General features: G+C 38.7%; 3 protein-coding genes across 4 annotated transcripts; 2 read left to right on the forward strand and 1 right to left on the reverse strand.

The window, feature by feature from the left end:
- Nucleotides 1-704: 704 nt before the first annotated feature.
- fbxl15 (F-box and leucine-rich repeat protein 15) lies at nt 705-3,415 on the reverse strand. 2 transcript variants are annotated; one of them, XM_050059956.1, is made up of 5 exons: nt 3,259-3,415; nt 2,801-2,960; nt 2,212-2,714; nt 1,872-2,097; nt 706-1,740 (listed from the first exon to the last, which is right to left on the reverse strand). In XM_050059956.1, exons 1-4 carry the CDS (start codon nt 3,282-3,284, stop codon nt 1,908-1,910), a joined length of 879 nt encoding a protein of 292 aa, XP_049915913.1. In that variant the 5' UTR covers nt 3,285-3,415; the 3' UTR covers nt 706-1,740; nt 1,872-1,907. The 2 variants fall into 2 exon arrangements, with proteins under 2 accessions (XP_049915912.1, XP_049915913.1); XM_050059955.1 differs by lacking the exon at nt 3,259-3,415 and having other exon boundaries at nt 705-1,740; nt 2,801-3,010.
- A 996-nt stretch (nt 3,416-4,411) lies between these two features.
- gpx9 (glutathione peroxidase 9) lies at nt 4,412-7,247 on the forward strand. Its single transcript, XM_050060199.1, has 5 exons — nt 4,412-4,624; nt 4,734-4,827; nt 6,469-6,599; nt 6,723-6,853; nt 6,960-7,247. The coding sequence occupies exons 1-5, from the start codon at nt 4,493-4,495 to the stop codon at nt 7,015-7,017; spliced, it is 546 nt and encodes a 181-aa protein (XP_049916156.1). The 5' UTR covers nt 4,412-4,492; the 3' UTR covers nt 7,018-7,247.
- Nucleotides 7,248-7,416: 169 nt separating this feature from the next.
- ndufb8 (NADH:ubiquinone oxidoreductase subunit B8) lies at nt 7,417-11,314 on the forward strand. The gene is made up of 5 exons (XM_050060845.1): nt 7,417-7,549; nt 7,787-7,913; nt 8,102-8,201; nt 9,769-9,924; nt 11,156-11,314. Exons 1-5 carry the CDS (start codon nt 7,417-7,419, stop codon nt 11,246-11,248), a joined length of 609 nt encoding a protein of 202 aa, XP_049916802.1. The 3' UTR covers nt 11,249-11,314.
- Nucleotides 11,315-11,437: the final 123 nt, after the last annotated feature.

Genomic DNA, 11,437 nt, shown 5'->3' on the forward strand with positions numbered 1-11,437 from the left:
TTTTGCTCAAGGAAAAGTCTTGCTCTGAAATCTTGCAGTCTTTTTCACATCGTCAGAATCGGCACTCAAAGTCTTTTAGATATGACTAAGCTACACTTCAATTCAATTCTATTCAATTCAGTTCAATTCTTTTATTGTCCTTGTAAATAAATACAACAAAATTCAATGCACAGAATAAAATGGAACTCATTTTCAACAAGCAGTACCAACATATGCCGTGAGCATAAAACAAGTTAAAAATATACATAAAATTGAGTTGAAAGTTGAAATTAAAACTAAAATTTAACTTTCTGTACTCTACCACAACTCTATTTCCACCATTTTCTTCCTGCAACAAGTCACCTTTTGTACAAGACTTTTCCTTTAGCAAAACTTGGTTACAATAAGAAATAGTCCAGCAAAAGGTAGGAAGAAACTTTGCATTTGTCCGAAGTTCCTCTGCATCATGTTGTCAGACACTCATAATAAAAATCTGAGTCTGTCAGTGGTAGGCACAAACACTTTCAGTGGACGTAAATTGACAGGGCACACCTGTCTTGAGTTGTTACTGTTTCTCAATACCACACCAGTTTCAAAAAATTGTTCACGAGTCACTTTGACACAAAAATATAGGTCAGTAGGGTCCAGGTTGAAAAGTATTGGAGTTCCCCTTTAATTCAGTGATGGCGGTTAATCTGAAACCCTAAATTGAGGTGCATTGGGAGAGGAAAGAGTCGGATTGTTCATCACAGCAGAGTTAATCCCCTTTATTAAGTGGAAAAGTGACAACACTCATTTCTTGTATTTTACAATTTAATATTTCTCATATATTCAGTATCACTGGGTGACAGCATTTCAACACTTTATTACAAAACTCATTTTAAGACTTTAACAGGAAGCAGTCATCATAAGTTCCTACACTTATTTCAAACAAATACGAGGCTATACATGTACGCATTTATTAACAGTATGGATTAAAGGGCTGCTTCACCCACGTCACAAGAAAATATATAAACATTTTCCCACTGATCTCCGGTGGCGTCGAGCCACGCAGATAGTTTTGGTGTTACAGTGAGCAACGAAGCAGGTCAACAGTCTTCATCTAGAGGAAGCTGTTGACAGTGAGGTCTGTGGAGTATCCTGAGGAGCCAGGACGCTGCTTCTGGAAGACGCTAACAACATTGCATTCTTCATTGTACAGTGGCGGCAGCAGAAGTCTCAGTAGTGGAGATAATAAAAACCTGAACGCGTAAAACCAATTGCTTGACAAAACTAGCAGTAAGTGAGGAAAATGTTCTAGCGTGATTTGGGTGAATTGATCCTTTAAATCAGCACATCCATGCAAAATAAAATGTTCAATTAAACTCAAACATTTCTGTAATGTTTCTAAATGAAACATAAATGATTCTTAAGACGTCGTAGACACAAAGTAAGACATGTACTTTGTTTAAAAACCAACAAAACACTACACCGTACTTTGGCGAGAATTGCTTTTCTATAAAGCCACGTTATTACAACACTGAATGATTGACAGAGAGTGCAGTGACATCTTTTGGACGTGAGGCAGCAATTCTTAAAAGTACATGGCTTTCTTCAGTTTGCAAATGCAGACTTAAAAATGCATTTTTTTAAATCACATTCCAATGAGGTTTTTTTTGTCCCCTTTAGTTTTAAAAATCCAGATCTTCTTGGATTGTCTTGACATTTCTTCGAGCAACTCGCGTGCACATGTAATGCAGCTGAGAGCTTTGACGAAGACTCCTGTAACAAAGGAAGGCAATTACAATTTATCTGCAGCAAACAGACTACTAAGTGCTTGAGTTTGGGTATTTGACAGACAGTTTTGGACATGAAGAAGCTCATACAGTAGATACACTGCTCATATTACCTACCTGTGTGCACTTGTTGGACAGATCAATGCCCCTTGGCTATATCTGCAGATTGATAAAGGGAGCAAACCCCAGCACGTCCTGAAGAAGCACCAGAGCCCTCTGTAGCGGCGGCTCAACATCTATCACTACGTTGCGCTTCCGCAGAGGATCCAAGCTGGACTCTGTCACATTGTGACAGTGATTCACCTTCAGGGACTGCAGCTTTGGGCAGTACTCTGCGAGAGTCCTGTGAGCACAGCATGCAGAGGATCTTATGGACGGGTGCACAAGCAAGGTGGCGCGTGTGAAAGTGTGGGCACAAACTTAGCTGGATCTCACTTGAAAATAAGACGTGATATACCTGATGGACTGGTTCCTGACCCGCAGGCAACCCGTCAGGTCCAGCTGCTCCAGGCCCCTGCAGTTCTTGGCCACCTCCTCCACCGACTCGTCAGTGACGTTGGCGTTGACTGCCAGAGATAGAGACCTCAACTTGGAGCACTTCTTGGCCAGGTAGCAGATGGCGTCGTCCTTGAGCTGGCGGCAGGCGGTGAGGTCGATCGACTGCAGCCCCCCGCAGTGGTCAGCCAGGCTGCGCAGGGACAGGCTGTCCACCCACTCGCAGTGCGCCAGGCCGAGGTGCTGCAGGTGCATGCAGCTCAAGGACACAGCCACCAGGGAGTGGCGGGTGAGCCAAACACACCCGCTCATGTCCACTCTCTGCAGGTGCTGGTTCTGGCCGATAACTGGCAGCAGCTCCTTGTCCGTCACCCAGTCTGAGCAGTTCTGGAGAGACAGGCTGTGGAGGACTTTGTTGTCCTTTAACAAGGCGCAGAACGCTTCCTTGGGAATGGATGGTCCAATCTGTAAATACACAACAGAGCAGCACACTTTCACAACCACACCTCTCTTTATATATTCACAGACTATTAACACTCATCAGGACTCACCAAGGACAGATCAAACGTCCTGCAGTTGGCCAGATACACCTGGATGAGGCTGTGAAACTGCTTGCTCACCCTCTGCAGGCTGACAACGTGCTGCAGCGGCAAGTAGCACAGAATATGTGGGACAAGCACATCCTCCCAGGGCAAGTCCAAGAGATGACATCTGCTGACGACATGCAGACCTTGTTTCACAGCTGAACTTTGACACTGCATGCAAAGCCAAAGCACTTAAAACCAACACAGTCACATGGCGACAAAATATATGTAATATCAGCCTTGTGGCAGTGATATCTAATTAAAGTTTGCGGCCATAAATAAATGAGAGCAGCAGCAACCCGGCTGTGTCTCTCAGTGACTGCTGGGTTGTTGTTGCTAGCACTGTTAGCCGAGAAGCTAACCTGCCGGGGCCACCAATACAGCTGCTTTTTAAACATTTAACTCCATTTTTAAAGGGTACTCACGTTCGTATCTTAGCGTCTTCACCCATTCTGAGTCAGATATGTTATACAGAGTTTTCACGGGCGTGTTGTTCTTCACATAAATGCCAAAATAACGTATTTTCCTTAAGCATCTTGCAAGCGTTTAAGGTGTAACCCAAACCTAATGGTGCCTTCAGGGACCGGCGGAATACATGTCTTTATACCGAAATGACACATAAACTATACAATAACGTTGTAAAGTCTACAAAATGTGGCATTTAAAGGAAGTTAGAGCCAAGAATTGATGGTGAAAGGAATAAACACACACATATAGACTTTTAAAGCTGCCTTGGAGGATGTATTTCCCATGTTGAAGGCTGTAAAAATCAAAGTAGCCCATTCTGCGCTATTGAACTCCTTAAATTAAACGAAAAAACTAAATAAAAATACTGCACACCTTTAGGGAGTACATTTGTCTTCGTCCCTTATCAAAAATATCCACATTAAACGTCAAAGCAGTCATATTTCAGTTATTTGGGTGTAACATAATGATGAACGCGCGCGTTTACGAGGATACTTGAATGCAGCAGGTGTAATTTTCCGGGTTTACGTCAACGATCATGTTAAAGCAATTTACATATTTGCCATAACGACTATAAAACAACAGTTTGACGTGTTTTATTGATACCTCCTGTACAAATATATATAAAATTATGCATTTTCCTGCATTGTCAAATTGTTTCATAATTATTTTTACAACTTATTTATTTACAAAACAATATAAGCAGTGTATAAATCAAAATAACTGGCTACAAAGATCTTTCAACAGGGAAAAAATAGTCTATTTAAGTAGATACAAGTCTGTATAAAATGCTGTGCATGCTGGGATTTCAGACTATTGAGCAAAAGAAACAAAACATTAAGAAAATCATTAATTTTACTCTTAATATTCAACTTCTTTCTGTGACTGTGAGCTCTAAAGAGGCAAATATGCAGGTAAAATCCGTGTGACACATATTTGTTTTAAATATTCAACATCCCCCAAAGCCAATTAGCTGTCACCACATTAGCGGCCTCTTTTTCCCTCGAACACGTGTGCTGAACAAATGACCACCCTGCCAGCTCACCTCTGCCCAGGAGAACAATGAAGTCAGTCATGCTGAACAATTGCTGACCCATGAGTTATGTTTCAGTGAATGGGATGAGCCAACAGGATAGCCCAGTGAACACTCACTCTTGACTGACTACAATCCCATATACAAGCTAAAGTACAAGCATGGCGAATAAATCAATCTATGATTTCTCTGTCGAGACCCTGGATGGACAGGTGGTTCCGCTCGGTAGCTACAGGGGTAAAGTGCTTCTCATCATCAACGTTGCCACCTTCTGAGGGTCAACAATAGAGGAGGTAATATCCTGCGAGAGCACTGATTGATTGCAGTCAGATCACATTATCTCATAACCTGTGCAGTCATTTTTCTATTTAAGCCATTTGATTTTTTGTCCTGTTCCTGCAGTACCACCGACTGAATGCACTGATGGAAATGTTTGATGACCTCAACTTCACTGTCCTGGGATTCCCCTGCAACCAGTTCGGTCTTCAGTCACCTGGTGGGTACACTGAGGCTTTGGCAATGTGTCAGAAGTAACTGATTATTAACCTGGTAGTGTACTGTGCCAAGATGGTAACTGAACTTGAGAAAAGTTTTGAGATACCTGTATGTTACGTGAGGATTTCCATTTTATTGTTAGCTCGTTGTCATATTTCAGTCGTCAAAGAGTGATTTCCTCTTACACCGTTAATCATCTAATGACCCCCTGAGATTTATTGCGTGACCCTTTGACACCTGGGTTAAACAGCAGTGAATCAAACTACCAAACTGTATATAAGTGACTAAAACTAGCTCCACCTTAATAGGTAAAATGCTCATTATGTACTGATACATCACCAGTCTATTAATGTGAGGTGAGGTCAGGTAATGTGTGACACTTTTTGGTAGATAAACCACCTTAAGTTCAGGTGATTCCCTTAAGTGTTACTTTTATATCTTGTTACGTGTGTCTGCTAGTTCTATAAAGAAAATATGTTGGCAAGTAAAATATTTTAGAAATTTTGGACCTTTAAACACATCAAGAACCCCTGACCTCACTCTGATGACATGTTCAGGTAACATGGGACAGCTGGTAAGGTAAAAAGGGACAGTCATATTTGTTTGTCTTATAAATGGTTGAATCTATTTATCAGCTCAGTCATTAATTCCTTAAATCATTATTGTAACCTAATTGTTCATTTTTTAAAAGCTTTCATTGTTCTTTTGCTGCCTGTTCTGTTTGTGCCATATTGTCTACAATGAAGATGCATATGTGCTTGAGTGTGTGTAACAGTGACGGCTTATTCTGGACTATTGCATCATCTTTAACATTTTTTAAGTGACAAAAGTACTAAAGATGTCTGTAATCTTACAGAATGGCACATTAAAGCTTAAGTCATGATTTTATGGCACCTGACTTTCACTTTAGAAAAATGTCCCATCTTAGCTGAATTTTTTGTCCTGATTTTACCTGCATGCATCAAGTACTCACTCAAAACCCTTCTCAATTAAAAGTAAAGTGTATTGGTATTTTTAAAAGTCACACCGTTATTAAAGGGCAACGTCCTACAACCTTGTTTGTTCTTGTACTCTTATTGTTTTAGCTGCAGTTCTCTTATTACCAAAAAGAGGAAATCAACATGCCACATAGCTTCTCTTGCACACCTGGGACCAGTAGTGTTTTTAATCTTTGGTCCTGGTCATCTCAGGCCAATCAAGTGATTGTTTCATTTGTAGTAACAATGCAAAAATATGTTTGATGACTTGCTGCTAATATTTAAAGAGCCCAATGTGTAAAATCGTATTTGTTCCATTTTACCTGATGTCTCTCTGATATATAATCACTAACAGGGAAATGCATTACTCTGCAGAATGAGTACTTTTACTTTTGGTGCTTCAAGTACATTAATTCTGTACTTTTTCTTAAGTAGGATTTTAATGAATAACTTACTTGTAATAGAGAATGTTTACCTTCATGTTACGGTGCGTTTACCTTAATTAAAGGCTCTGAATTCTTCTTTTACTACACATGCTATTTGTTTGTCTTATGTAGATGCTTTTGCTAAACATTGCAAGTTATTTGAAGGTAGACTTGTCATGATAAACACACAAGGCAAATGTGCAAAACACACCAGTAATGACTCTTTCTTTTCATTTATAGAGGTGAACCACGAAACCCTCAATATCCTCAAGTATGTGAGACCTGGTGGGGGGTTTGTGCCAAAGTTTCCTGTCTTTGGAAAGGTTGAGGTGAATGGATTAAATGAGGAGCCTCTTTTCACCTATCTAAAGGTAGTGTGCTTTACATAGGATCTGAATATATACGATTAATAGATTAAATTTGTGCTGCCAGTGCTGCAGCTGTTTTGCCCTATAAAAAAAGACAGATACACTGTTATTTCTCATTCGCCACAGGAATCTTTGCCATTTGTGAACCCTATTATTGGAGACACAAAGAAATTCTACTGGTCCCCAATCAACGTCAATGACATTCGGTGGAATTTTGAGAAGTTCCTAATCACTGCAGATGGCATGCCCTTCAGAAGGTGAGGTTACAGACCATAGACTGCCAGCTAAAAACCTAATCAGCCCTTCAGTAAATCACACATCGGTTACTATAATAGTGTCTCTAATGTTTTCCCTTTACTGCAGGTATGAACTTCATTGCCCCATCGAGAACGTGGAGAATGACATAGCAGAGCTTCTCTGATGGATTCGCTTCGATTTGTCACCGGTGGCAGAGTGACGATCCCCCAGTAAATGCAACCGTGCACCTGAGCTGGATCTGATGGGAAGAGGAACAGGACTCGGGGCTTCAGTGCATTCACTCTGAGGACAAGTTCCCTTCAGCCACTGATGGAGCTTTCATGTCACTGTCATGCTTCTCCCTCATGTGATGGTGTCTGCAACTCAAAAATAAATAAAACACTATCAAATAAATATTCTAGTAGTTGCTTTTATTGTTACTGATATTAAAAAATGGTATTAACTCGTATTACTATAGTATTAATGGGTTGAATTGCACTTTACACTGTTAATACTTTGTAAGTAGATGTTTGGTACAGATTAAAATTGGTCCATATGCCGACCCATACTTCCAACTTTGCGCATGCGCACTTCTTACACTGTCAGAGAGCAGCAGCCAGTAAACATGGCTGGTGTAGGTTTCCGACGGTTGGCCCAGGCTCTCTCTCAAAGGAAAGCTCCTGGCTTTTCAGCCCTTTTGTCGGGATGTAGAGCGGGTCAGTAGTGTTTTATCTCTCGGTCATACGGTCTGATAAATGTCTCTGTAGTTACGTGTCAGATATTAAAGTTTAAAGCCTCGAATGGACGTAACCTTGACGTGCTAACGTTAGCTTAGGCTAGCTAGCTGAGCGGCTACCGCTAACATAATAACATTGTTTCTTAATTTTAATCCGCTTGCGAGCTTGATACTTCGACTTCGTTCATTTACACGTGTGATGTTTTGTGTGTTTTAGCCTCCGGTGTGTCAAAGGACAGTCTGCCCGGTCCATACCCTCAGACCCCCGAGGAGAAAGCGGCAGCTGCAAAGAAGTACAATATGAGGGTTGAGGACTATGAACCATTTCCCGACAAAGGCGAGGGGTGAGCTTTATTTTGAATACCATACATATCAATGCAAGCTGTTCCTGTTTTTTCTGCAGTGTTGAGGCAGATTTTTTTGAAAAGACATTAAGCTCATACATTATGTGTATCAGATACATCACCATTGGTGTGGTACATCAATAACAACGTCATGACGTATAACCAAATGCTATGTTGTGTTTTTGCAGCTATGGTGATTATCCAAAGCTACCAGATAGATCTCAGCATGAGAGAGACCCCTGGTATCAGTGGGACCACCCTGACCTGAGGAGGAACTGGGGAGAGCCGGTAAGATACTGCTGACTTTTATTTCCTGCAAGTGGAATAATTTATTGTTGTGATATCAGGTGCACATGTGCAGTAGGGCTGCAGCTACCGATGATACACCTTACTGATAAATCTGTAGAAGACCTGCACTGATAGGTGGACTAATCACATAGTTGTCAGCTCTGAAATTAAGCACCAACTAACTCTAGAATTGATTCATCACTTTGAGTATTTTTTTTTTGACGAAAAATAAGTCACAATTCTCTAATTCAAGCTGCTTAAGTGTGAATGTTTATTTTGCAACAGTAAACTGAGTATCTTTGGGATCTGCGGCATTTGCAACAGTAAACTGAGTATCTTTGGGATCTGCGGCAACAACTCATCGATCAATTGAGAAAATAACTGACAAATTAATCGGCAATGAAAATAAATGTTAGTTGCAGCCCTAATCTGTAGATTGTTGTCTTGATGAATTGATTAATCATTTGGTCTACAAAACATGAGATAACAGTGAGAAACGCCTGTTACTATATTCTAGAGCCTAAAGCTACTTCACGCAATGTCTTGTTTTGTCCAACCAACATTTCCAACCCCCAGAATATTTAATTTACTACAATGTAAGAACAGGGCAAAGAGCAAATCCTCACGTTTGAGAGCCTGCAAATGTCACTTTTTTGCTTGAAAAATGACCTGAACAATTAATTGATTGTCAGAGTAGTTGCTGATTGATTTTCTGTTGCTCGAATAATTGATAAATTGACTTATCGTTGCAGCTATAATGTGCAGCACATGTATTGGTTAGAGATAAGAGCTTGTCACAGATATATCAGTATTGGTGTCAGCAGGCTATAAGTACCAATAAAATTGCAGTACAGGGGCTGGTTCTACCAAATTTACAGCATGCAACATGAAATGATTTCTTTATCGCTCAGTCTGACATGTTACTTTTGCATAAGCATGCAGGAGCCCTGTAAGACTCTCCAATAAATTTTAAATTTCAGAGCGTCAATCATTAGTGGAATGTGGTGCAACTGGCTTATGTGATCTGCATGTAATCGGTGCTCTTGCCCTCAAAATTGCTTTTGTGAGACAGGCCCCAGAAATGTCAAATATACAGTATGTTTGCTGTAAATAAGAAACAATGTTCCCACTCAGAAGAATTTTAAAGATAAAAAAGGGAGGATATTTTAAGATATTCTTATCAATAATGCTGAATGTTACGTGTATTGACAGTAAGCTGCAGCTATAAAGAGTCACAACACTTACATAATATTAATTAATCTCTGAGGATTGTATGCATGAGTTTGTCTAGACTGTGTTAAAGCACCATTGTACCTTTAGATTTTGACATTTCATTAGATAGTAACATAAAAACATATTTATGAATTGCAATATATTTCCTCTGTGTAGACACCATTGTGTTTGGATATTCAGACAGTATTTAGATCAGCTTAATTGTACAGATGCACTGCCTTGTTTTTATAAGACTGTGCCTCTGTACAATCACCTGTTCACTTAGATGAGTATAAAAAGTTATTAAAGCATGAGATTGTCCAATAATTAGTGATTGTTCTCTGTCCATCTTTAGATGCATTGGGATTTTGACATGTTCATCAGGAACCGTGTGGATACATCTCCCTCCCCTGTGTCCTGGTCCACAATGTGCAAACAGCTGTTTGGTTTCATCGGGTTCATGCTGTTTATGTTCTACCTTGGGGAGAAATTTCGGGCCTACCAACCTGTTGTAAGTACAGAGCAATCCCAGGACTAGATATTTTTTTTTAATCATTGTTTAAAGGAGAAGGCGAAATGACCAATCCATAGTTTCATAGTCATAGGCTGACTGCTGGACCAATTATCCAAAATGACAGTGAAAGAAAACGTGGCCATCTATCCAGCAGATTGGACATAATTATTATAAAGTTGGCAAGGCATGTTTGAAAATCACCTTATGTTTTGGATACTTATTTGAGTATGTAAAGCAGTCTGAATACAAAAATAATTCTAATATAATAAATATCATTATAGAACATATTTCCATGTAACACTTTTAAGCTGTGTATAGATGTAGTCAGATAAACTTGCCAGCTTACTTTGAGACACACATAGGTCAAGTGTCAACGATATCTACATAACAAATTGTCTATTAACTATTTATCAGTAAACTGGTTATCATTTAATCTAGTGTTTATTGCACTTAAATTGCTATTAAGTACAATTATTAAATCCCATAAAAACAGTCTAGTAGACACGATGTACAGTATGATTATGTCCAACTAGTAACTCTGACTTCGTTATATAAACTAAAATAAAGGACCCTGCTTATTGTTTTTACTTTTTTCTGGTTGCCTCCATCCTCAGTTTTGCATTTACTACATTTTAATCATGAATACTGTTTTATATAAAAAAGTTATGACAGATGTTACAGTATATGTTTAGTAGTTTTCAAGTATTTAAATGTTGTTTCTTTAGATGAGATGCTTTTATCTATGTGCTTTATTTAAAGGTTTGAAACCTTTAAATAAACGACAGAAGAATTGGCCCAAAAAATTAGCAAAAACAAATTAGTAAAAAGAGGAAATTAAAAACAAGAAAATAAGTATTAAAAAAAGAAAGAAAGTTAAAAACAAATAAACAAGGGAATAACCTGTAAAATGTGCTTAAAAATAACATTTTAAAATGCAATGATAATAATAATAATAATTATTATAAATATAGTTTTCCTTAACTTTTTTCCCCTATTTCTTTTTTTTTTTAAATAATTTTCCAAATTATTTTTTATTTTTTTCCAATTTGTGGGACATTTCTTACCAAGTTGCTCAATGCCTTTTTTCCCCATGTTTTGGAAGAAAATTCAAAGGTTTAAATACTTGTGAAAGGCATCTGAAAGCAGCACAAGAAAACTGATGCAGCTTTAGTTTTCAGAAGGTTAATAAAAATGCACATTTTCAATAAAGCATTTGTCTCTCTTCCAGGCACCGAAACAGTACCCCTATAACAACCTGTACTTGGAGAGAGGAGGAGATCCAGAAAAACAACCAGAGGAAGTCAAAAATTTTGAAATCTAATGACTCAGATCTGATTCTACTTGTGTACATATATTTCTGTCAAGAATAAAGACTTATGTGAAGTTACATTCCTCACTGTGTTGCTGTTGTTTTGTGTACAGAAACTGACAAATACATAAATGTATTTTTCACATATAAAACAACTAATTTAAACTCATAAGTTACAAAAAACATTTTCTTGTATTCCTT

Source organism: Epinephelus moara, chromosome 13 (assembly GCF_006386435.1).
Source record: "Epinephelus moara isolate mb chromosome 13, YSFRI_EMoa_1.0, whole genome shotgun sequence".
NCBI classification, from domain to species: Eukaryota; Metazoa; Chordata; class Actinopteri; order Perciformes; family Serranidae; genus Epinephelus; species Epinephelus moara.